General features: G+C 37.7%; 1 protein-coding gene across 1 annotated transcript in view; it reads right to left on the minus strand.

The window, feature by feature from the left end:
• Positions 1–27,133, minus strand: part of PCCA (propionyl-CoA carboxylase subunit alpha) — a 296,132-nt gene that overhangs the window by 138,262 nt on the left and 130,737 nt on the right. The window contains exons 15-18 of the mRNA XM_082498677.1: positions 25,191–25,259; positions 24,290–24,365; positions 12,502–12,612; positions 2,388–2,490 (exon numbers count right to left, since the gene is read on the minus strand). Coding sequence (XP_082354803.1) covers positions 2,388–2,490; positions 12,502–12,612; positions 24,290–24,365; positions 25,191–25,259 — 359 coding nt within the window. The remainder of the gene's footprint in view (positions 1–2,387; positions 2,491–12,501; positions 12,613–24,289; positions 24,366–25,190; positions 25,260–27,133) is intronic.

The raw sequence follows: 27,133 nt of genomic DNA on the forward strand, positions 1-27,133 counted from the left end.
TAACTTGTGTGCTCCACAGTACTCAGTCCCCTCTAGAGGGAGTCCACTAGCTGCTCTAAGGAGTGGGGAACACTGTCCAGGACACTGCACAATCCTTTGACCTCATTCTGCCTTTGTTCCTTTGACTTTTCCTCTGAAGGAGCTGCATGATTCTGGGGAAAGGATATCATTATCAGGTTTGCTTTTCTTCAGAAGTTACTTACCAGTAAACCCTTTTGCATTATCTTGTCCTTACTTGGCCTCAAACAGACAGCTTTACTATCATGAAAACAAGTAGATCTAACAATATATGTGGATTGAAACCATGACCATTGAAATAAGAACCACACTCAGCCACCACTCGGAGAAAATTTTAAGGCTTAGCTTCCAAAGGATTCTTTGCAGATCTGCATATGCCTCAACAGACAGAAAAGACCATCCTTTGAAAGCTGAGCAGAACATAAGTACACCCCATCATGGCAAGAGAAAAAGTGATCTTTCCTGCACTGAAAAGATTTGTTAGCTTCATCATTTCAAATCTGAAAAATAAGATGTTAATCTAGTCTTACAAACTTAATGTGATCAGACTCTTCTACCTTCTCCGCTCATGGTGGAGGAAAATACGTGAGGGAGTTCATGTGGGACTCCAAAAATAAGCTTTTTTTTTTTCCCCTAAAGCAGGGATGTATTTGTTTCCTGAATGCAGCACAAAAAGAGATGAATGAATGACCATGCCCAATTGCTCAACGTAATGCTTCGTTCACATATCTGAATTCTGTTGAAATATTTTTTTATGTCTTTTCTACAGACACAGACACCTAGTAGTGAAAGAAAATACTTGCAGTAGAAAAGACTCAGAGTCATAGAATTGCTGAGGTTGGAAGGGACCTTTAAGATCATCAAGTCCAACCATTAACCTACCCTGACAAAACCACTTCTAAACATTAAAAGATTCTTTAAAAATTGGAATCCTGTTCTTTTAAGCAAGTAAGAACACTTTACAGGTCAGAGAAAAAAAAAACTCAAGTCAGAGCAGGGAATGCAATAGCAGTTTGAGAATCACTACTTAAATCAACAATTCCTATCCTTACTCTACGTACAAAGTAATCCATTACTTCTCTATAGCAGTACCAAACTACTTAACTTCCTATGCTGGCCAGTGAAAACTACAATCAAGGCTCCTCCTTACTTTCCCTCATTCATCTTTTATTTAGGGAGACTCTGTTCTCCCTATGCCATTTGCTATAGAGGATATAACTTGTGGAAGGAAATAAAAAGGTGCTTTACTTTCCCCTATAGGTGCATAAGGCAAGCAATGGTCTAGCCCTACATATGCTATATATTACAAAGCCGTTATGCTTACCCTAAGTGTCTCTCTTTTTTTTTTTTTTTTTAACACCATATGGTACTATTTATCTTTGTGGGTACAAATAAAAATAAAGACTTCTTGAAACCACATTTGATTTATTCCTGACCACTGTAAAATCAGTAATAGAATACACTGTCAAACCACTGGGATGGAATGTGAATAATGTCTATCCCTGCATTCTAAATTCCCTCTCACAAACACGCACACCTACATTAAAGAATGTGAGGCAAGAAGTAAGAGTCATGCTGAAGATAAGGTTCACTGTATGCAACCATTGCAAACACCAACTACCCACACAAGTTTCACAAATTCAATTGTTCTAATAGGTCTCAAGGCATTGACAATGATGGACCAGAGGACAACAAAAACTAGAAAAATCCTAGAGGAAAAAAAACCATACTGTTCCAAAAAGCAAAGGAAATGAATAAGTATTTTAACACAAACTACAGCAATGGCTGGCCAATTAACAGTACTATGTAGGTTACTAGCAGCTACTATCTGAAAGAATAAGGGACTCAGGGAACAAAAGCACCAAAACCATACTTAAAGCAAGGTGCTGACTCTTCTGGCATTTACCAGTCAGAAAGTGTTTTCAGAATTAGACCCTAAACTATTAAGGTTCTTCAAAGAAGCAAATTACTCATGAATCCACAATATTTTAATGCTCTGTAGCTGAATATTCATATTATCCCAAAGTGCTTAGATCGCTTCAAATGGTCACATGGGAAATTTGTGATGCTCAATTTGTAGTTAGTTACTAATGCAGCAACATTTTGCATTAATGAAACTCCTGATGTGCATTAATTACTGTACTGGCTTGTAACACATTTTTGTGCCTATTAGTTTGCTAATATGTAGAATAAAAATAATCATGTATGACTTGTGTGAGTAGGGAAATATAAGCCACAGATCATTTGAATTTAGAAAAAAACAGACTATATTAAGAAACCATGCAGTTTCTCACCAGTGTCTCTTGTGCATGAGAAGATGCCATTAACAAAATGCATCAGCACATCTGAGTTCCTAGAAATGAACTTACCTTGGAGTCCCTAGAAATCGCTGTGATCTCAGTTGTTCAGCCACATACAAAGACGCTGCTGTTGCCAGTAGTTCTCTTCTTTCAAGATCTGTCAACTGGTGTCCTAGTTTTCAGAAAGCAGTTAAAAAAAAAAAAATTAGATACCACAGACCAACACAGACACAAAAAGTAACAGCTACCAATGAAGCCACTGCTCAGCCCTTATAATTGAAACCTACTTTTTTCCCTCTAAATTAAGATGAGGCTCAGCAGAGCAGACGCTCTGAGTTTCAGAGTTTAAATTGCATGTTTTCATACAGATCAGCCCTACTGCTAACACTGGTATCTCTGTTAAAAACAATTTGACAACTGAAAAAAAAAACTGAAGGATGCTGCAGCATCTTGTTTTCGTTACTGAAATGTTATTGGTTGACATATTGTGCCTCATACTGGTAAGGAATCCATCTGTACATTAGAACTTATTCACAATATACAGCATTCCTTCTCAATACTTTACCTTGCAAAGGCTACGGAACTTCCAAGCAAAATGGATAATGCGACACTATAAACCCCCAAACAAATGACGATAAAGCTATTCATCAGCCCTGGGTCATTTAGTGCCATTTGTGTAATCATTGGCTTGTAACTAATGGAGTCAAAGTTTGGCACTTCATAAGCAGAAAATGGCTCAAAGTAGCCTACAATCTGAAGGCAGGCAAGCTAATAAAGGTGTGGACGAAAAGGTGCAAACTGGGCTGATTGGAAGCAGATTACCCCTAGCCTAGTCTCCTTCCAGAAAGTGGAGGTTAATTAGAGATTCAATTGTTCATTCAGCAGGCTAAAAGACAGAGTCCAGTGAAAGAACCTTGCCCTCCCCACCCTTAGGTCCAAAACTGCACAACACAGATTTGGTACAAGAAGCTGGCAAGACTGGTGTCACCAGAGAAGCAGAACAGACGTGAGAGGAAGCAAAAGGACAAGTAAAGTAGTCAACCCGTAAGGCAGTGGCAGGAAGTTAAAGTTGACATAGAAGAGGACAAGAAGTGCAAAGATGAATCACCATGGAGAAAAAGAGGCAAACTTTGTTCTCAGGAGAAGGATTTTGCACAGATGAAAGCCAGTGTTTCAAAAGCCAGATGGGAGAATAACGCAGTAAATAAAGTTTAAAAAAGATATGGGTTAAGACTGAAGACTTAGCTGAACTCAGTTACAACACACTTCTCAAAGTGCTTTATGTGTATGCATCACAGCAAATGCCATCATCCACGGCAAGTACAGATTTCATGTGAAGGGATGGGGGAAGAGGTGGGGAGGGGGTTCAGTAGGATGTATCTTCCTGGGCAACTCTTCCCAGCACAGCATGTTTGCTTTCAGTCCAGCAGTTACACAGTTCCCTTCTACATCTCCACTCTCCCATCACCTCAGCACTACCACATGCAATGTTATTTCATGTTTCCCAGTACTGGTCACTAGTGAGTGACAATTTCTATCAGTAGCATAAATTAAGACTAATACAATCCAAGAATGGAGACCTCTGAAGAGGACTGGACAGACCTCCAGTCCTCTTCAAAATTGGACTGGAGCAGACCTCCAGTCCAATTTCAAAACAGGATGCATAATTCCACTGGGCACATTAAATATGGATAGGTAAAGATGCTGCTTAGAGTCCACATCAGCAATGCAATCATGCCATGATGGAATCACACTCATTACAGTTCCAGCTAACAGTACAAAGGAGCTGTCACAGGCCAAAAAAAAAAGTAAATTTTAAAATAACAAAACCTAGCAAATCTGCATCAATTTATTTTTAATTTAGTCCACATTAACATATTCTGGCTAAAGATGACTGCAGCTTCCTTTGCTCAATGTTTGTTATTTTTTTTTATCTGCCTTGAAATGGAAACTGCCTTTAACAAACCTATGCAGAAATACAAATGTTGAAAGGTTAAGGTACTGGCTTGAGAAACAAACTTGATCTTTCCTTTGCCAGTTACTAGAAAAAATTATTCCAAAGCTGAAGTGAAAAAACACTGAACTTTTGTACTATTTGTGTATATATACAAACACATATACATGTATATATAAGCCTTTTAATTATACAAAGCAATAACATCAACTATATGGCTCTGAAATGTGTCAATTTTCCAGTTGTTTACACACAGTGAAGAAGCTGAGACCGTTTTTCCAAAATGTTGTATATAAAATTGGTAATTTGTTTACGTCTCAGCTAAAGATACATCAGGAAATCTATCCTAAAACCTCTACTTTTCAGTCACCTGCCTTACATCCATGACAAGTCTGTGACCAAACTGCATGTTCCCACATACACCAGTAGTATGAACTCATATAAAGGAACAAAGTGAAACTAGAAAGATCCCAATTTGAAGGTTTTATTGCATGACCTTCATCTTGGATGAAATCAATAACTGCTTTTGCACTTGCTGTGCTGAAAAAACTATTTTCTCCCTGTACCTTCAATAAAAATCAAACTCCAAACAGTGAACAAAGGTCAATAAATTGAAACAGGTTAACAACTAATCAAGAGTTACTTTCACCTCTTCATTATCACAAACACAGAAAAAAATGTTTATCCACTTTCTCTATTTGTCACTATTTGCATTAGTTGTGGCACAGACGTGGCAAGCAGAAAACCAGTCATGACTGTAGTATAAAATATGGGCAATTTGCATTTATTTTCTTAAGTCTGGGAGATAATGTAAACCGTTAACAAGAACATACCAAAGTTAGGTTTTGGTTTTGGCTATACAGACACAATCCTACCACAGAATGTCCTTTGCATAACTTTGGAGGCATACTACGGAAGGTTGATTAAAGGCTGCTTCCCAAAGATGACGATTTACCCTTATTATACAAGACAGACTGCTGTCAGTACTGCCTTAGTTCTCTGAACTCCAGTGCCATTTCCCTTGCCTTCTGCTCTTGCTCTGCTGCTATGCTCAGCAGAATTTTAAACAGTTTCAAACTGAAACTTTCAATTACATTATTATACTTGGAAATACACAAATGCGCCAGATAGCAATACCTTTGTTTCACTTCAAGTCTTATTTTACCTTACAAGCCACCCCTTAGGACTTCAATTGTATGTCTTAAGGTATAAGTTAATATTCACCATCAATAAAGATATAACAATGCAAGCCTTTCATGTTAACCATGGAGAAGATGGTTCTGAAAAGTCACAAAGCTACCTCTGGGGCACTTGTCCAAGCGATGCCTTGACAGGGAGCGAGAGGAGTAAGTAGAAAAAGGTTCCTCAGCTTCCAGCATAGGAAGTTGCTCTTTCCTACTGTCATCACTGCAGACTCCCAGGCTCCACAGAGACTTCATCTCCACCATAAAATGTAAACCACCTCCCAGATCTCTCTGCTCAACCTAGGATATGCTTCTGCATTCTCACTGTCATCACTGAGTTGAATTATATAAGGTGAATGTAAAACAGGATCAATGGCTATAAAATTCAGTTATAACCAAAGGAGTGGAAGCTCTGTTGTTTATGTTATTTAAAACTAGATTGTACGCATCTATTACTACTAAATGGCAGAACCCTGGTCAGAAGGAAGACAAGGAAAAAGTATTTCTCTCTCACTTCCCTGATGTTATGATTGCTTAAATCAATATTATGCCAGTATCCCCCAAGCTGAGTCAAATAGGTTCATGCAATTACTTTACATAACCAACTTCAAATTAAATTACATAAAAGGTCATTTTTCCCATAACAGTCTCATTTGCATTTTGTCCTAGAAATGTGTTTCCTACTATCAATTACAGGAGAAAAAAAAAAAAAAAAAAAAACAAAAAAACAAAACAAACTAAAACAAACAAGCCCTGGTTATGTGCTCTGGTCTGTTACTTAATATTTGAAAAGTGACTGTTTTCTGATTGGAAAGAATAAAAATTAAAAGCAAAATGGGTAAGATAGAAAGCACAATGCATAATTCAGATCCACACCAATATAGGCCATGTTTATATCATTCTTAGGTTCTGGTTTGGCTCGAGTTTTCCCCCAATGAATTTTGAAGTTGACCATTACAGATAGCATGCATACCAAGTAGGCTAAAGCCGAAAAGAAAGTTGGATGTTATTAAAGGTTTTAATTTCTTCTGAAGTCCAGCAGAGCTTTGCTCCACCCAGATAGTCATAGTAAAAGACAGACAATATCGTCTGTGTACACATTCTCAAACCATTCAGAACAGTGAAGAACGTCTCAGACAGCTCTTGATCACTTATAAGATGGATACTATAGCATACAAATAGGAAACCTCTACTATTTTGAATTATAAAGGGATTAGTGACAGACCAAGATATGTTTCTTTGCTTCACCCATCAGAAAGAAGAAAGTCAAGTAAGGTACCTGTTAAGTCCATCTGTATAATCCATTAGCTTCATAAAATGAAGACAAAGATTAGGTTCTAGTGAAGATGAATGGAATTAACAGGAACCATCCTCTCCCTTCTAACAGTAACAAAGACAGGGGAAGCTGCATTCCCCCTTAAACTAATAACAAAAGTCTCCAGACTTAAAATTAAAAGTCATATCTACAGTCCTAATTCAGCTAAAACGTGCTTTCATTCATAACAGAATCATGGAATGACTGAGGTTGAAGGGCCCCTGGGAGGTCTCTAATCTATTCAGTGTGTCCCCCCTCCGCAAGAAGCAATCTCAACATCAAATTCAGACCAGGTTGTTCAGAGGTTTGTGCAGTCAAGTCTTCAAAATCTCCAATTTATGACCACTGTCTCTCAGAATCACAGAATGGTAGGGGATAGAAGGGACCTCTGGAGATCATCTAGTCCAACTCCCCTGCTAAAGCAGGTTCACCCAGAGCAGGTTGCACAGGATCGCGTCCAGGCAGGCTTTGAATATCTCCAGAGGAGGAGACTCCACAGTTTCTCTGGGCAGCCTGTTCCAGTGCTCTGGGCACCCTCAAAGTAAAGAAATTTTTCTTTATGTTCAGATGGAACTACCTGTGTTTGAGTTTGTGCAAGTTGCCCCCTGTCCTGTTGCTGGGCACCACTGAAAAAAGGCTGGCCCCACCCTCTTGACACCCACCCTTTAGATATTTATAAGCATTGATGAGATCCTCTCTCAGTCTTCTCCAGGCTAAACAGACCCCAGTGTCTCAGCCTTTCCTCAGCAGAGATGCTCCAGTCCCCTGACCATCTTCGCAGCCCTCTGCTGGACTCTCTCCAGCAGTTTCCTGTCCTTCTTGAACTGGGGAACCCAGAACTGGACACACTACTCCAGATGCAGCCTCACCAGGGCAGAGTAGAGGGGGAGGATGACCTTCCTCAACCAGCTGGCCACACTCATTTTAATGCACCCCAGGATACCATTGGCCTTCTTGGCCACACGGGCACATTGCTGGCTCATGGTCAACCTGGTGCCCACCAGGACTCCCAGGTCCCTCTCCACAGAGCTGCTTTCCAGCAGGTCAACCCCTATCCTGTGCTGGTGCATGGGGTTATTCCTCCCCAGGTGCAGGACCCTATACTTGCCCTTGTTGAACTTCATTAGGTTCCTCTCTGCCCAACTCTCCAGCCTGTCCAAGTCTCACTTAATGGTAGCACAGCTGTCTGCCACTAGCTCTGCTGCTGCGCACCTCACTGAGGAGCCTGGCTCCGTCTTCTTGGGAATCCACTAAGAGGTATGAGAAGGCTGCCATCAGGTCCATCCTAAGCTCTCTTGCTTCCAGGCTAAAGAAGCCTGGTTCTCCCAGCTTCTCCCCTCAGGTTCTCTGTTCCAAACCCACTACAACCCTGGTGGCACTTCAGTAGACTTACTCAAGTTTAATGACATCTTTTATGCATGAGGGGGTTAAAACTGGACAGAGCGTTCCACAGGTGATTTAATAAATGTTGAGTAAAACAGAGTAATCGTTTCCTCCAACCACATAATTAAGACAAACACAATGTATCTAAAAGCCATCACCTCATACACACTCTGGAGCCAATACACAACTGCAGGAGAGAGAGGCGTTTCCTCTTTCTTCCCTTCTTATCAGAAATTAGTTAACAGAAAGGATTGTCCATCAGAACTTCTGCTCTTCCTCTCCACATAAATGAGATAAACATGCTAGAAAAGGGGAAACGAAAGGATTGTTCTTCATTTTCTCCTGTGTTTTGCTATGACTTTTCTGATAACCCTCTTGGAAAACGCCCCATTTCTCATTTGCACAAGATGTCTCTCCCAAAGAGACTGAAAAGCATTTGAGACGCCATTTAATAACCAAGAAGAGTGGACCACTAAAAACGAATCTCCATATTAAAACAGATATCCAGGAAAAGATTAACTGTGAAACAGACTGAACCACAAGGAATAATCCAACGGCTAGGGCACTAACCTAAGGATCCTTGAGTTTAATTTATTCTTTGTCAAAAACTCCTCTTAGATCTTTGTGAAAATACAAATACTTTCTGTGCCTATAAAACAGGGATAACAGATTGTATATTACTTTCCCATCAGGCAGGTTAGGAAGTACAGAGGCATCCCAGGCTGCTTGGAAGGTGCAGAAGGACAGCTCATCTGACAATACTCTACCTAGTAGCATGGGCTGCTCCTGCATGCTTCGCAAACATTTGTATTCTGTGAACAAAGTGCTTGGAACCCACCCTATGATCATTGTTGATGCACCTACACTCAGATCCACACCCCTCCCAAAACATGTCCTCAGAGCAATAACCCACTCCAGCTGACCACCCATTGCCAGCCGGCATTCCAGCCATTTATGCCTTGTGTAGAAAACAAAGGGGTATGACAGCAGCTGTTTTCCCACACTAATCATACCCTGAGCAAGATTAGTTTCAGCACAGCAATATTTTAAAATAACTTGCAATAAACTGTTTTTGTTAATGTATGCTTATTTAAAGAAGGGAAGAGAAAGAGTTAAACCCTAATCATGAAAATTACTAAACATTTCAGTTCTAGATGTAATTTGAAGCAGGCATCACAGGTTAACAGAAAAGCTGCCAAGATATTTCTAATAATTATTTTTTTATTAACTTATAGTAAAAGCCTTCGAATAAAGGACTTGTATAATGAAACTCTTGAAAATGAGACTGGAAAAATCAGCATGTCTTATTTACTTATTTTACTCTTAAGTAAGACTAAAGTTAATATTTATATTTGAAAAAAAAAAATGCACATAAGAAATGGGTCAGTACTTCGTGCAGTCACCAGAAGAACACAACTGACATTCATTACTTACCAACAGTGGCAATTGTGTAGTTTACCAAAGAAACACACTGGATTGTGCTGCAGCTTTAATATAGCACACATCTTCATTGAAATTTTTTAATTTCTTAAGTTTTCCAAATCTAAAACACTTCTGTTATGGATTTTTACGTTAACAACAGCCCATATTTCTAGGTATTTCCAAATCCACTTTAGCTACACATTGATTTAATTTTTCACATTATCCCTGTCCTGGTTTGAGATTTTTTTTTTTACAGCTACGTGTCTTTTATAAACAACATTAAGATAGATGAAGCTACTTAATTTTCAAGTCCTCCTAGCAAAGTTTACTCCCGGTACTTACATAAAAAGGTTAGTTGAAGGGAGTAGAGGACTTAAAATGCATGTTAATTTGCCTTTATTTCTCTTGCTGAGCTTCTACCCATCATCTGCCCACCACCCTTGCTTGCCTTCAACAGTTTCCATTAGAGTCTTTGCATTTGCAGAAATATTTTTCAATACTTGAAAACTGTCCTCTAATGCAACTCAGTGATTTTTTTTAAGCCAGAAGGGTCTGATCCAGAGCAACCTACATCCATTAAAAGGGCTCTCAGTTACTTCAGTGAGCTTTAAATCAGTATTCGTGAATAAGTATTTTTGACTTGAAATACAAATGCTTTGTAATAACGATGTCTGCATTTTTTTATCATTAAGAAGGCTAATGCATGCTTGTATTTGATATATGGAGGGAAAAGAGCAAGACTCTTCATACTACAGGAATGAAGTCTAGTGATTTCACATGTGCCATTCATTAGTTTCTACTATGAGCTGTTACAATATCTCTTCTTGTGTCTTCTTGTGTCTAGGGGAAAAGCTTATCTTTAAGAATCTGTTAATACAATATTATTGTTTACCTCTGACTGTGACACTAATCAGCCATTTGCATCAGTGTGTATGTACACACAAATATGCGCACATACAGTTCAAGTCAGATGACTCCCAAACAAATTTCTTTTCATCCTGCAATTTATGGACCAACAAGTAATTAACTCATTATATACAGGTTAACATTGCAATATAAAAATATTAAAACAAGAATAAAGGAACAAAAGACAAATGTGCCTTTCCATAGTCAAAAATACAGAGCAAGAGGTCTCCCTCCTGGATCAACAAAACCCGTCTCAGCTTCTTACAAGTGACCAAGGGCTCCAACAAACACATTATGACAAATAAGGGTAAAGTGGTTTATGTTTTATTGTTCTCAGTTGTATCAGGCAAGACTGCCTTTTCACAACATGGTATAAACCTAACATCTTTCCTCCTCGCCTTTCTCCTCCATTCCTCTCTCCCCATTCCTAGCATATCACTCACTTTGCACATCTGCTGAAGTTCACCATGTTCCTTTATAAGCTAAGTCAACCCAAGAACTCTCAAAAAAACTACCCCAACAAAAGCAGCAACAATAAAAAAAATTCAGTTTTATGGTGATTGAGGGAACTGAATCCACTCAGAAAAAAGACTGAAAAGTCCCAGAACCATCATGGGATTCTGTATTGAAGTGTCAAGGAAGAGAAAGAATCAGCAGCACTGAGCCTTCAGAGCAGATCAGGGTACCCTTAAGTCTATGCTGGATGAAAACCAGCTGAGTTACCTGAAGATTAGTTACAAACACTTTAGCAAAGAAGACAAAGGAAGATCTGAGCTTCAACCACAAGCTTACTGTCACCCAAGGTGACTAATTCCTATTGTTGTGGTCTCAGTTAGGAGCTGATAAGCTGGATGAATTCATCCCATATGTAGGACTATCGCATATAGAGCTGCAATTACATTATGATATAAAGTAGTTCTGTGGATGAATATTCTTTGCACCAAACTCATACACTGAGTCCTGAGGTAAGAAAAATCTGTTCTGCTCACTAATGAGCCTAGAATTTGGCAAGGCGCCAGTCATATCCAATGACTGCCTATCTGGCAGTGTTGTCTCCAAAGTGGGATGAGTATTCTGCCACACATTGGATTAATGATGAATGGGGGAGAAAGGAATCTCCAAGGAATTCATAAAGGACCCATGAATGATGATCTGTAAACATTGTCTCTTTTTTTTTGGTGGGGGGGAGTTCTGCCTGATGAATGCCAGCTGAGGTGAGGCCTGCATGGAAGGACTGAGTCCCTGACCACACAGGTCAGGAAAGCATCTACAGCAGATTGGCTGAGAGAAGACAACCTTTGAAAATTTGATCCTTATGAAAGGAAACCAATCTATTTGTTTACTTACATTTCTCTACCAACTGCTCTTATGTATTTTTGCATGGGTTGGTTGCATGGTTGATTTTGCTTGGGATGTTCTACAGAAACATCTTCATTTGTGTTTACGTTAACCTAGTGCATGAGCTTATAATAATCTCAAGGTGATGTCCGTTACTGTGTGTAATAAATATTAAGACCAGGTTACTGAAATACTTTGATAATAATGCCAGATCCTCTAGACAATGCTACAGTGAACACAAAGGGTACCAAAAAGTGATTCTAAAGATGCTGCACAAACTCACTGGGGGAAGTAATAGTGTTGAGTAGAGAGAAATCTTATCTTCAGGTTAACAGTAGGAGCATTGTCTGTAATGAAGCACAACAGCATGGTAGAGTTGAATTGATGTTTATTTTCCATATTTTGTATCACCTAGATATTGTTTTTCTTGGCTTTGGATATACTTCATTCACTCTTTTGCCACTAGAAGTATATATTTTGCCTTCTTGAAAGTAAAGAAAGTAACTGTTTCAATTATATTATGCATTATTTAAAAGTTCTAATTGCGTGTATGCACAGCTACATTTGAGGAAAAAAAAGTAAAGACTGATTGGGGAATGTGTCAGTCTATAAATATAAAGGAAAAATAATCAGAAACAACACCTCTCAAGAAAAAAAGAAACATTCCCAAATGGAACAAACCTTTAAAACCATCAGGATAGACTTCTGGAAGGAATTTAGTGCTGATGTCTCCTTGAACAAAGCGTGGATGGATGATCACTTCTCGTAGTAAAGAAATATTGTGAGCCACACCTGAGAAAAAAACATCAATACAAAAATCAGGTAAACATATTAATCACAAACAACAGTAGAAAACAAACTTCTAAAAATATGAGCTCTTATCTTGTAGAATAAATTCTTGTCCACAACTTGGAGACCATAGTATTGATGCAATCAATGCAAATTTACCAATTTTGTTTCAATCCTGCCTCAAGATACCCTCCTTAAACACTCAGCTTAATTAAGAGCCAAACCTTTCAAATTGTCACCTCACCAAGCCTAATTCAAATAACTAGTTAAGTCAATGACAGCAAGCACAACCAAGACTTTTGGTTCAGTCCCAGCAGATATAGGCAAGACCAGAGCGATCTCCTTGAAATGATAGATTAGTCATGACTGTAAATACCAGCCCAATTCCAGTGAACCCTAGTCCACCTTGTCATCCTGACACCTTATACAAGCATACTCCTGTGGAAGACAGGTGCCATGTTACTCCCCAATCACAGTAATGAAAGATAGTAGAAAGTTTTAACATTTATATATAATTATAACATTTTCATAATTTATAAGAGACTACTGTGGACCTTACAAAAGAAAGAAATCTATTGCTTGCTCCATATGCACCTTTATCCAACCTTGCCTGATCAATTCTTTTATCAAAGGCCCTGTTCCTCCTTCAGTACCTGCTTTAGTACCTGACCCTGCTACACAGTGTGTTGTCCCCTCCCTCCTGCAATTATTTCTTTAATTACAGAAATACTTAGAGTCCTTATAGCCATCTTTGTCCTTTCATTTCTTTGAATATCATACTTCTTTCTTTTTTTCTGAATTTCTTCATCTCTTTTCATTCCACTTCTCAGCCTCTCTCCTCTTTCTTTTTTGTATTTTTCTCTCCCTTCTTTCTCCCCCCCTTTTCGTGTCAGACAGACAATTTTTAACAAATGCAACCTAAAGCTACACAACTCAAACGATACCACCCGTGTCCAGTACTTGCACACAGAACAGTAAGTCCTCTGCTCCTTCCTCACAGATAAGTGAAAGAAACTCTCAGAGGAAAGGAATAAACCATATCTCATTTCCAGCACAGGCTGGAAAAAACAATCAGGAGTAGATGTCAGCAAAAGACAGGTGCTCAGGATAGTTAGCACTGGGAAAAGATTGACTAGGGAAAGATCCTGGAGTCAGTGAAAATATTGAAAAACAGGTTAAAGAAAAACCTGTCAGGACACAAATATAGGTATATCTTAGTTCAGGTAGTGGGACTAGATGACTTTTTGAAATCCTTCAAGTTTTATTTTTCTTTGAATTTAACAGGGCTGTATAACCAAGTTAGTAACTCAATGCTAAATTGCACTTTGCCAAAAGTACTTGCAGTTTAGCACCAAATATGATGGTAATTAAAAGCCATTTCACTGAAATATTAAATACAAGGAAGTCTTTATAGGTGCAAAACAATCCCTGAGAAAAAAAAAATCCCGGACAATTTAAATTATCTTTTGGTTACTGCACTCCAAACAATTTTCAAAGAGAAGAAACTTTCTCTTCTGAAAGTAGCACATAAGTCATCTCTGGAAAGGAAAGTTTAAGATTATGCAGGTAAGAGAAAACCATCATTTTTATCTCCACTCTTCCCAATTTTGGAAAGAGATTGTAACAGAAAATCTCAAAAGCCACTACAGTTCAATCCCAATATGACTACAGAAAATAATACTGTCTTGTAAACATTAATAGATCTTAAGACTACACAGAATAATACCGCCTCATAACCATTAATATTTAAGAGAAGCTGAAACAGACATGCAATTCAGGAGCATGAACTGTAAGCACTGGCTGCAGCTGTTGCATCCATTCCAGGTATGGATAAATGAGGGAGCTGCTATAGGAAAGAGGTTATCCAATCTCAGCTGTGCGTTGTGTCTCACCCTTCAGGAAATACAAAGGAATTCACGTTCTTTCCTCTCGATGTCAGAGAGAGGCAACTCAACATCACATTGCATTTTCCAGGTCACATGAACTTTGGTGTTAGGCGCACACCATGAAGTATAAAATACAGAGGACATCACAAGTTTGTCTTGTCAAAATTTGTCTGTGCATCTATCTCTTGTAAAGCACAAGATTCTGAGCTTCAACTTTGGATACGTTTACTTACAAGTTATTATGATTCACACAGTGATGACATGACTGAAAGTTATTTGCACATTTTTTTTCTAATAGCTCTAGTTTAAAATAACGTAAAAATTCATTGTAAACTCACGTGTCTCAACTGTAAATTAAGCTATTTGGACTTTCTTCCCCTATCGAGAGCTCCCCAAAGCAAAACCACCAGCGTACAGCGACCGCAAATTGCCGTAGCTACAGAAGGAGATTCTTTTGCACTTCTACTTTTTTCCTTTGTGTTTTTCCAGTTTAGAAGCGTGAATAACATTCTTGTTATTTTTATATGCAGACCAGTTCAAACAGTTTCAAAGCTTTTTTCCCCTACAGTCTGCTGCTGGTGTGAATTTTCAAGCTCTCTGTGTGGCCGTCACTGAAACCACTTTCAACACACAGAGTCAGACTCAGCCTCATTGAATCATGAAGTCATAGCTTTACAGACTAGTTCATGAGCCATTAAGTAGCACATTACACAATCAGTTCAATGATGACAAGATAAAAATTTGACCATTTGATTAAAAAAGGATCAGCCTCCTTACTGCCTGTGACCTACACAGTAATTCACAGACCCTGATTTCATAAACACTGAGTGAAACTCACATTGCATCTCCACTAAACAAAAAGATTTTAAAAAATCTTATGCTAAATGACTTTAACGTCAAAACAAATTAAGACTTTCTTTGGCTGCTACAAAATCCCCCCAAAATTTCCCATTTGAATAGTAAGTTGAAATATCAGAGAGATTTTCATCTATTAAGTACAGCTCCAGGACTATAATTAGAAGACAAAAAGGAGCTCTTCAATGCTCCCCGACTTTGAATCCAGGATTTAAATAGACTACAATGTGTAACCAGATCATCTCATGGGTTTTTATCCTAAACTGCTATAAGATCACCGGTGAGATGATGGCTGATGACAGATGACAGAGCTTGGTGTCTCAACTGACTGCCCCACAAGAACCCGAAATCAAAAAAATACTATGAGTATCTTAATTACTTGCAACTCACGTGCACCAGAAAAATCAGAGGCTTCTGCAATGTTTTAAGCTCCAAAATTCCTTTAACAAGTTCAATAGAGTAGTCAAGCCTGGGTGTTTGGGAAACAGTATAACATATGTATTTTACATGTGCAAATTAAAATTTACTATGCAACAGTTTCCATTTAAAGTATCATGAAAGGCTATCTTTATCAGTCCCCATGATCATTATGTGAGCAATGACTGCGTGGTTGATCTGCTTCTCAAAACTGATACTTTTAGTGATGTTCCAACAGTATGGCTTAAAAAAAAAAAAAAAAAACACCCACACAACAGTGTAATCCTTCAGAAGTCTAGAAGTTTTAGATTTGCAATTTAGCGTGACCTCTGTCAAAGTTCATAAGGTCTCCATCTGTGTGTGAGTAACTGCTAGGCTACAGAAATATGGACCCCTAGAGCAGCTTGCTCCTGGCTACCTGCTGCTTCCAAAACACTGGCCAGACATTAGCCCCACACTCTCACAGGATCAAACAGAGACTAACAGGCAGTGCTTATTTCATGCAAAGTTAGACACTAAACTGAAGTACATTGTATTTATGTTGCAGTGGTTTTCAGGGAATTTTTCTTTTTCTTGACCAGGTCTGCAGTCTGCCAGGAACAAAATCACATTTGTTAACTTGACAAGCCATGACATTTCCAACAAACAAACAAAATCCTTAACTATATAAATTTATTTCCCCTCCAGAAAACAAAATTTCACTTCAGCACCATTCTTTTACACTGTTAAGACTGACGCAGAACTGCATTTACACTTATATTCTTTTTTTCTCTACATCAAAATACAATAAAAAATAATAATCAGTGATCCTTGTGTCTTTATTTTTTTTTTTTTTCCACTTGGCTGCATTTTTCATACAATATTACAGCAGTAGAAGCTGAATTTAAGATATACTTGGACTTCAATTTTGACAGACCATTTTCCAGAATACACTTGTAAAGAGAGTGGACTAACATTTAACTTCTTGAGATCTAATGAAATAAATACATATATATATATGTATGTTTTATATATAACAAATACATATTCCTGAGCTTCAATTCATTTTCTAGTTAAATTGTAGTTATTGCCTAATGAATACATGAGTACACTAAATAATCACATCATTCACCAGAGCTCATTAGTAACCACTCTTTCAAGAGGCCTTCATTAAAAAAATAAAATAAAATTGTAATCAGAAGAAATTACTCCACATACTGCCTGTCTCTATCTTGCCTCCTTCCCTTTCCTTTTCTCTGGATTACATATGCCTTAAAACCTTGCTAAATAGACCAGATTTTTTATTAACTTACAAACTGTAGCCTAATTCCTAGCCTGTCTTCCCAAGAAAGTACAAAGATGAAAAAGACAATCAAAGTAATTTATAGAAAACAAAAAATTTATAGCAGGTTTCTGAACATGATATCACACCACATTTTTACTCACTAAAAATCAGAACTTAGAATGCCAAGGCACAAAACCGTAAGCAATATTTTCACTATAAATATTTACTGACACTAAACATATTCAGTGTTGATTAGCCTTTTTACAGTATTAAGCTTCTGTCATCTTGATGTCTGCAAACACAAATCGGCATTTATCCATGTAAACTTAATTGGAGTCCTACATGCCTCTCTGTAGATAAGCAGTTGAATATACTTAACTTGCTGATAATTTCAAATTGTGGTAAGTGGAATAGAAAGAACTTTATTTGCATACTTACTGATTGCAAGACCAATGTGCGGAGTACATACTAGAGGTTTCTCTTTTTAAAAAAATAGCAAAGCTAAATTATCACCAATCAATTTAAATGTCGAATAAGAATAAACGCTATGAAGTTTAGGAGCCATCCCAGTTGATTTCTCTAACTGGAAAATAAAAATATATTAACAAAGCTCTGCACTAAGCATTATGAAACACTGATTATGTTACTCTCCACTTAAAAGAAGAACATTATCATAGATTTGCACAGACTATGAAAACACCACTTTCAACACAGGAACTTTTCAAAGTTCATGATTGCTACCCAGCTAGCCTCCACTTTTGCAATTCCAAAAGTTGTCATAATATTCCCTAAGACCCTCAATATTCAACTGTTTAATTGTCTTTCAAAGCTTTTGTTTTGCTTCAATTCACTTCAGAGCAGGCTATTTGCATACAAAGTCCCATCCCAAAAGCGAGAAGAAAGGCTTTCTTAGCTTTATAATTTTAATACACAAACATCCACATAAAGTTCTCACATAGGATCAGTACACCACTGACCCTCAGAGCTGAACATGTATTTCAATTAAAACATTAATTCTTTTAGATATTCAAGTCTGGAACTCACAGAATGCATAGACCAGAATAGAGGGGGAAAAGGGGGGGAGCAGATAATATGTGGTAATAGCGTACTGTAAAAATCATTAGTTCAAATTGGAACTAAATTTTGTACTGCATGCACTTCTGAACCTCTTCATAAGATTAAGCAGTCCATTATTGATGGTGTTAGCAAACATGTATGAATGTTTGAATCAATAGAATAATTGGAAGCAGAAGTTAGGCAGGCTTCGTCAAGAACAAGTGAAAGAAAATGGATGGCCATGCTGCCATCACCCTCTCCTCAACCATCCCTTTACTGTAAAGAAGGGGAATATAACATCAGGACAACGTTATATCTAAGGAGCATAACTAGAAATAACAGCACTTGTCTTTCAATACCTCCTCAACATAGCACACTACATTTCTTGTAGTTTTTCACTACTATAACTCTTTCTTAATTAAAAAAAAAAAAACTCCTCTGACAAAAAAAAAAAATACTTCATTTTATTTCCCTTCTGCACCAATAACATTCCTTTCTTCTTTTACCTGATCAGCCTGTACTTGAGTTGCCCTTCCCTCTTTCTCCTCCATAGTGCAGTAATCTATAACCCTTCCTAAACTACACTCCCTAACATTCCACTGACAAGCTGCTCTTCCCACTCCCACCCCTGCGACTGGCTTAAGAAAAAAATGAGAGGAGAAACAGGAGGAGAATCTTTCCTCATGCCAGCATCTGCACTCCAAGTTGATGTTACCAAGCATCCTGCAAATGGTCTCTTCTCGTGGTTTTGAACTGAGTTCGTTGCTTTCCCTTTCTCCCTTTCGGTTTCCTCCCTGCCACGCTCGGGAACCAGCTGGTCCCTGTTGCAAAGGGTCAGAGAACACAGAGACCCTTGCAGAACTCCTGGCCCCTGTTCCCTCTGCTACACAAAGGGGAGAATCCACAGTTCAGTTGTACAACCTGTTGCAGCACTTCAGTAAAGCACAACCAGGACAATGAGGCTTGTTTCATTCTTTTTTAAAAACAGATACTACTTCCTTCTGCGGGAAAACTGGCTTACACGCGAAGATTGTTTTGTTCGCAATACCAATGAGTACACTTGCATACCAACATGTACAGGAGAGTATCAAACTTACAAGTGTCACTGCCATTGAGAAATATCTTTTAAGTCAATATATAAAAGACAAATTCAGTAATTGATGACATCTGGATTTAATTAAAGTTTATTGTAAAAACCTTTGTACTTGAAAATTAATTCCTTTGAAATATATGATAAAATACTAAAATTAAAGTGGGGGATGTTTTGGTTTTGTTTGTTTTTGTTGGGTGTTTTTTCTTGGAAAGCCAAGGCCTTCTCCACAATACTAAGTACAGTACTCTTTCTCCCAATTGGTGTGCTTATGGCTGCAAAAAACTCATGACAACAGTTTCTGCTGCCACTGTTCTGGCAGGTCTCCATTCATATCAGAGGGTTAACTTCTATATTCCCATTCCCCTCAAACCACACTTATTTACCACTTTCCTGTTTTCTTTTTTATGATTGGTCTTTTACCCCATGCTGGAAGATCCCCTCTTCCCCCCCCCGCCCCCACCCCAGATTGGTGGCTCCCTTATTTCCCCCCACTCTTTCTTGCTCCGTCTGCTGCTCACTCTTTCCTCAGATGCTCCTTTTTCTACTCCTCTTGCTCCCAAATGGTCTACTACATTCCTCTCTCCCCACAGCAAGCAGGACCTCAACAGAGAATGGCTGACTTTACACAAAGACCGTTAATTTCATGCTACTGCTTTATATTTGGATCAGCAGGGAAGATAAAAAGCAAAGGGAGGTTGAAGGCAAGATTACAGGAATCTCTGCACTCGAGGGTATGAGCTATCTGCCCCATCAGACCTCAGGTGAACTGATAATCAGCTCTACTTGCTGCATAAAATATGTCCATTTCTTTATTTAATAGACACAAACAATATTCGTATGTGAACTTTCCAGAACTTCATACTGGGTTTTATACACACCTTTAAAAAATGAACAGACTATTCAGCATTATAAATTAAGTGATAACACATGCTAAAATCTTGGAGAAACTTAGAAGAAGAAAATCACGCATCATGTTTACACATACAGTAGACACATTGAAAGGCATTCTTCCAATACCCTATTTCGATTGTTCAAATTAAAAAGAAACAAAATCTTAAGTTTCTGAAGAGAAGTGGCATAAAATAAGAGAAATATGAACTACTAATAACAGTGCAAACTCAGAGGAAACAACTCGTGCCTCATCCCGATGAGCAACAGTGCCTCTATGCTTGACCAACGTCTTAACTTCTCAGTATTCACAAATTCTCCAGAAACCACTGGATAAAATGAAAAGTGTATCTGCTTGAGACAAATCTGGGTTAGACCCTGAACATTAATCATCCCTGAACTATACCGGAAGACCTACAGATAAAAACGTTACCTGATTAGACTCTTCCTCATTCAGAAGTCTTGAGATTTTGAATTCAGATCAGTTCTCCATTCCTATCAGAATAATTTAGACTGTAAAGGACCTTAGGAGATCATGTCATCCAATCCACCACTCAAAGAAGTGCTATCCTAGACATTCACCTGCTCCCATTAATAACACTGGAGATATTACACAGGAAGTGAGATGCAGATTATATTCCCATGACCACATTGAATGTATCTTGAGTTAGTCACATTGTTAGCATCCACCAACAGACTGAAGAATTTCTTAGTTCAGTGTGGGCAAGTTGTCACCAGCCCAAATTGTAATAAAATGTTAAGGCTATAGGCACTTTCAGAGCATAGCATTGTTTCAAATATCACAATTTGATTTGTTCAGCATTTATAATCACAATACTGCTATTACAGGCACTACATGATGCAGTCTTGGTCACGTAAAATATTATTTACTCAAATTTTGCACAAGTCTTTCTTTGCAAGTATTAGATTACATTTTTTGAAAATTTAATTAATTTAATTTCCTTTGTGATGTTGGCAGGCAGATGTAACTGGGAGGGACAGCTGAACTATGGATTCAAGGCCAAGTACTATCCAGTCCTAGAAAACAAGTCAATAAAGACTGTAGTCTGAGGACTTGCTCCCTGTAAGCAGAACAGAGCTAAAAGGGAACGGGTAACTCTTGGATATCCTGAAGCCACAGCAGTAGAGACTGACTGTCTGTTCATACAGCCGGTAGGCAAGGAACAGCAGAGAAGTCCTTGCACTTCAAGCTGTCAGCATGCCTCACCCCAGCCTGGATGAGTCACCTCCTGGAGGGTCACTGTGCCACTTCAGTCTCTGGACTGCTCTCTCCCATGCTGGGACTGCCATGAATGACATTATATGGTGGCATTTGTTCCAAGAGGACATTTGTCTTCTAGGAACTGGATAAATACCACTGATTTCACACAGGTCAGGAAGCAACCAACAAAATATTAGTGACTAAAAGTCCTTACCAACTTTTGCCTGCTTTGAACTGGTGACACAGAAGTGATGGGAAAGACTCTGTCTTCCATTAGGAGTCCCTAAGCTACCCATTAGATGGTCCTTGACCTGTTACCCAGTCACCCCATCCCACTCCCACCCTGAGTGAACAAGCATTTTTGCTTACAAAAACGTTGCAATTCTTGGGAATTTAAATCTAAATTCTCAGTGTACAATTAGCAGTACAATTCACACTGACTTCAGCTGGTAATGCTTAGCTAAAATGCTTTGTAACTCAGAAGAGACTTGTTACTTACATGGAAAAATACACTGTCTCTAAAACAAAGCAAACATAAAAGCTGCTTCTGAGGAAATGGAAGGGGGGATGGCAGGAGGGTTGTTTCAGAAATAGGAATATGGAGCACACTATTCAGGAAGACTATGGTGATCTCTAAATAGTTACGCATAAGGTCACTATTCAAATATAAAACAAAGTAACTTCAAAGCTAGATAAAAAGCTATTCTGTATCTTTTACTACTAATAATGACTCAATTATGGAGAAGAATCCATGAGAGGCTCTTTCACATAAGGTCAAGGTGGTTTAATATTGTTTTACAAAGCACCTATATATTTTTGAAAGCAAAAGTATCTACAAACATTATAGAAAAAAAATGCATGAAATTGCATTTCTTTTTCTGATGTTTAATTATTTTTGTCCATTTGAATACCAATGCATTACTACTTCTGTATCACTTGTTAGGCTTACTTGAACTTATTAGAGACAATTCCTCTGAAAAAGGAGTTCTCTACATGTCAACGCAGCTCATAAGATTAAAGATAGAACTGTTTCTATAAACTGCCCTATTAAGCATCATTCACATTAGGCAACATAAGAAATTCTTTAATATCCATGAATGTCACATTTTAAATAAACCCTGAGAAGAAACTATCAGCTGTATAAAACTACACAAAAAATCCTGTTGGTTTTCAAATAGAAACCACTGCTCACCACAGCTAAAAAAGTGTTTTGGAAACTCACCTACTTTTGAAACCCGTGGTAAGTTAAAATTTGTCCTTTGTAATACTTTTAAAAAACGCATTACCCCCCATAGTTCATTTATTACCTCTTTCAATGTTTTTAATAGATGAAGAGCTTTTTCACAGGCAGAAATACTACAGAGATATCAGGTATGAACACTTAAATGCATATATCCATACTCAAAGACTGTAAAAAAATCAAGAATGTATTTACTAATTTTCATATGTAAGTTGTCATATCCTTTGTAGGTATTTATATATCTGTGGAACTGTTATGATGTACGTACACATCTGTGTAAAACACCTAAGAACAAATCATTAGGTTCCATCCCATATTATAGCACACAATAAAAGACCATGCTACACACACAATTTCCAATATTCACATTAACTATAATCCTTCTAGCATAACTTTCTATTAATTGAAATTGAGTTTGAATCCAGAGCCTGTCTCCACTAAAAACAAAACACAGAACAAAACCACCAAACAATACCTCCCATTGGTCCAGCTATAATGGTACAAATTTCTCTCTCATAGAAATTTCCTCAGCTGATATACAGCAGGGGTTTACATCAGCACATTGTACTGCAATACTCTAATGGCTCAAGTTGCACCAGCATAAATCCACTTTAGAGTTAGGCAGTTCATTTACAACGGCTAATCCTACCACCTATCCAGCTACACTGTGGTAGAGGGATGCTTGTTTTCCTCGACATAAATCTTTCTAGTCTAACGTGGCATTTGTAGTATTCAGCAGACAGCATTAAAGCCAAACCACGTTTTACAGAAACACTCATATGATTGTCTGCTATATGAGGTCTCTCCCAGCCATTCAGAGGAGGAATTAAGTGTTCCAAGCCCCTCTCCCATCTCAAACCATGGAACAACCTGTCCAGCAACCAAAACAAAGGAACAAAGGCAGCAAATCCTCCAACAGTTTCCTTCCCACCTACACTGGTTCCTCAAGTACACTGACCAGTAATGAAAAAAATAACTCCCCCAAATACCCACACCCTCAAGAGGTAAAAATGAAAATTTTTGCCACATTACAGTTCACTTCTCTAATCATCCCCAGGAAAATAGAAGATAAGAAATCCAAATTTTCACCTCTCCTACGAGTTTTCCTTCCTATTTTCCATAAGACAGAGGAAGAGCTAAAGATTTCTCCTACACAAACTATGACTTCCCTCTCTAAAACTTAAAAGGAGTTAAAGCGGTCATGGGTGATTCACCCCCGCTGCTTGGAAAAGCTAGAAGAACAGCTACTTCTAGGCAGTCAGTCAGCAAGAGCTGAAACATATTCTGATCATCAGCTTACATCTGTATTTCACCAAACTTAAACAATTACCTTGAAAATAAGAAACATATATAATACACAATCAAATACTGCATTGTGATATTATTTGACCATAATCAAAGTATTACAATGCTATAAAATAGCAACTACTTTAAATGGTTTACAGTGTAGTGGCGGGATTTTTTCCTTCACAACATAATAAATGAATTAATGCTACCATTTTGTGAAAACTCTTATGAGTTTAAGGAAAAAAATTAAATATTTATCTCCTAATATTCAAGCATAAACAACGGAGGAAAAAAATGAAGTCTCTTTAGATTTGATGTATCTTCTCAGCTTAATTAACACAAGCTTTTCCTGTTTTAATTTGCACTTAAGAAGCGGGAACTTTACTCAATTTGCTAATTACTACATTTTCAAGCTGTTTTCTTGAAATAGATGGCAGTCTATCACACTAGGAACCCAAACTTCTGTAGTTACCTCGAATTACGTAATTGTCCAAAGCCTCTTCCATTCTTTTCAGTGCTTCAGCTCTATTAGAGCCATAGGTAATCAGCTAAAAAAAGAAAAAGTATGAGTTACCTAGAAATAAGATAATTTTTGCTTCTAGATTCTGAATAGCATTTAAAAAGAAAATGGTTTGTAGAACTTCTGCAGCCACAAAAACATTTCTCGCACATTACTGTATCTGTGCTTTAGAGGCTCTCTAAAACATCAAGAGAAAACTAAGATCTCTTAACCCATTCAATGAAAGAAGGCCAATCACTTTTCCTTCATAAAATTTAAAGCATCTAAACAAGCTCTCTCTTCTTTAGGCACACAGCAAATTAGAGCAGAGGTTCAATATCTAGTTGACTCTCCTGACTTCTAATGCCCAATTGACTTTAAGATTTAAGTGTGAATATTTTTGACAACTGAACTCTGACTATAGTATCATATTTTCATTTTACCAGTATGTTACTGATGAATAAGAACTAATACTAAGAGACACTATCAACCATTTCTTTCACTGCTGCTTTTTGGAAGCCAGAATTATTGAAATATTAGTTCTAGCTAGGTTATACTACAAAAGATAGATTGGCAGCACCTAAGTTTGAAAGTAATGGCTTCTGTCTAAATCAGAATCCTTTTAATAAGCAGAAACTGCAAGACAAATAATTACAGTGTCAAAAGAAAAAAAATTGTTTAGAAGTGACACTAAATTTCCTCTACTCCACTTTTTCCTTCATTTCGTTCATATTCCCTTGAGGCACGTTATGCCTAGCACCTTTAAAATACCGATTTACCAATCCTTTGATACACTCTTCCCTCCTTTAAAAGATCTGTGTATAAAATTAGTGTTTCATAGCTTTAGAATACTGAAAAATAATCATCAACTCACTTTTGAGATCATAGGATCATAATAAATGCTAATATCACTTCCTTGTTGTATGCCACTGTCAACACGTACCTTTAAAAAAATAAGAAGCAAAAATAATCATATATTGAAAAAAACATATTTCAACATAAGATCAAATCTACCTGGCAGGCTTAAAACTTAACACCCATGAAGCTTATCACATACATTTTTTCCCCTTGAAGAACTAGATTAATTATTTGTTTTCAGAGAAGCCAGGAGGGGGAAAGGGGACCTTTTTCCTCCACCAGGAAAAATACCTGCAAGTTATTCTCTCCTTTAAAAGAAAACACGACTGCAATCTTCAGTTGATAGTCAAAATTCTCTTTTGTCCTCCTAGAATGCACAGTAAACACATCAAATTTGATCTAACAATTTAGGTTGTGCTACACACTCTAAACTTCAAGCCTGAACGTATCCAATTCCGATTTAATCCCTGTAATAAAATACAGTTGCAATTATTCTTCTGACTGACACCTGGCATGAAGGATGCCCCTTATAATCACACCCTTTCTGCATCTATGTGTAATCACGTCCCCCATGTTCTGCTACAGCCCTTCCGAGGGCTCCAGCAGGAATACAAGTAGGGAGCATTCAGCAGGAACTTTGGAGCTCTGCTTATCAGCTCCATAGGAATACTGATCCTGTGGTTTTCATGTCTGTAACACTTTCCTTCTTTGCCTCACCCTCTCAACTGTAAAACATTTTTTTTTTTCTGTTGCTGCTGTTCCCCTGAGGCTTTAATGTTTACACAGCTTTTTCCATGGCTTTGCTTTGTAAGGACACAGCCCCAATTAAAGCTCTGATTCTGCAATATTCACGGAAAAAAATAACACAAGTTCAAAAAATTCTTTTGAAGAGGCTGATAGCTGTTAACCAGCCAACAAGTTAGTTAGTATATTGCTGATTCTTGTTTTCATCTCTGAGTTTGATTTCATCACTGTAGCAATGAGGTTAGCCATATAAAACTTTTCAAATGAGCAATTTCTGGGGAATAAATATTTATTAAATTGCTGCTTTTGAGCACTGGAATCTGAAACATTTTTTAAAAACTAATCAAAATAACTCGAGTGATAAACGCATTCTGGGGATCATAAGGATGGAGGGCTCTAATCAGAGCTGTTGAAGCAGCAGGGCTCCGCCATACCGCATTGTGAAGGGGGTGGGAAAGAGGGTCCTGGAATCTCACTTAAATCTTCACCTGTGGGAAGGAACCTTTGTAATAAACAGCAGCTCATCTGTCTGCAGCAAGGCAGAAAAAGGTCAACGCAACGGCTGTTAGGCCTTTAATATTTTAATTTAGGCAATTATCAAGGGACCACATGTAGAACCTCTTGTCTACAGAATCCACATGAGGGCATGATGATGACTTTATTATCCAAATGACATAAAAAGATACCCTAGCAGGTGTACTCACTTTCTTCAGTAAGAAACACCGTCTGACCAGTTTTTATGATGTTATGTTCTTTTTATTGAAAAAAGCATATACTTACTCCTATATTTGTATTTATATATTTATACTTATATATTTATATATTGTTTCTTATAATTTATGTTTATTTGTACAGCATATTTATTCATATGTAAAGGTAGTAGCACTTCTGTAGCATTTTTATCACATCTTATCTGAATGTGCTTTATCCATACTTAACTAGGCCCCCCGCTACCCATATCGGGTACACTTAACATTAGCTACCGATGAGAAGGTAGTTCAGACACGTCATGATTACAAAAGAAACATGCAGTGTATTTCCCAGCTCCCCTTCTTGTAACTGCTAAATCATCTTTCCTCCCAGGAAGTCTGCCTATATTTAAAGTCAATGCATACATTCTCACATTCAAATCAGAGAAATCAGAGATTTAGCTACTCAGTCCCAGATAAACCCTTGTACTATACAATAAATACATATATAAGACGTGAAGGTATG

Source organism: Vanellus vanellus (assembly GCF_965231255.1).
Source record: "Vanellus vanellus genome assembly, chromosome: 1".
NCBI classification, from domain to species: domain Eukaryota; kingdom Metazoa; phylum Chordata; class Aves; order Charadriiformes; family Charadriidae; genus Vanellus; species Vanellus vanellus.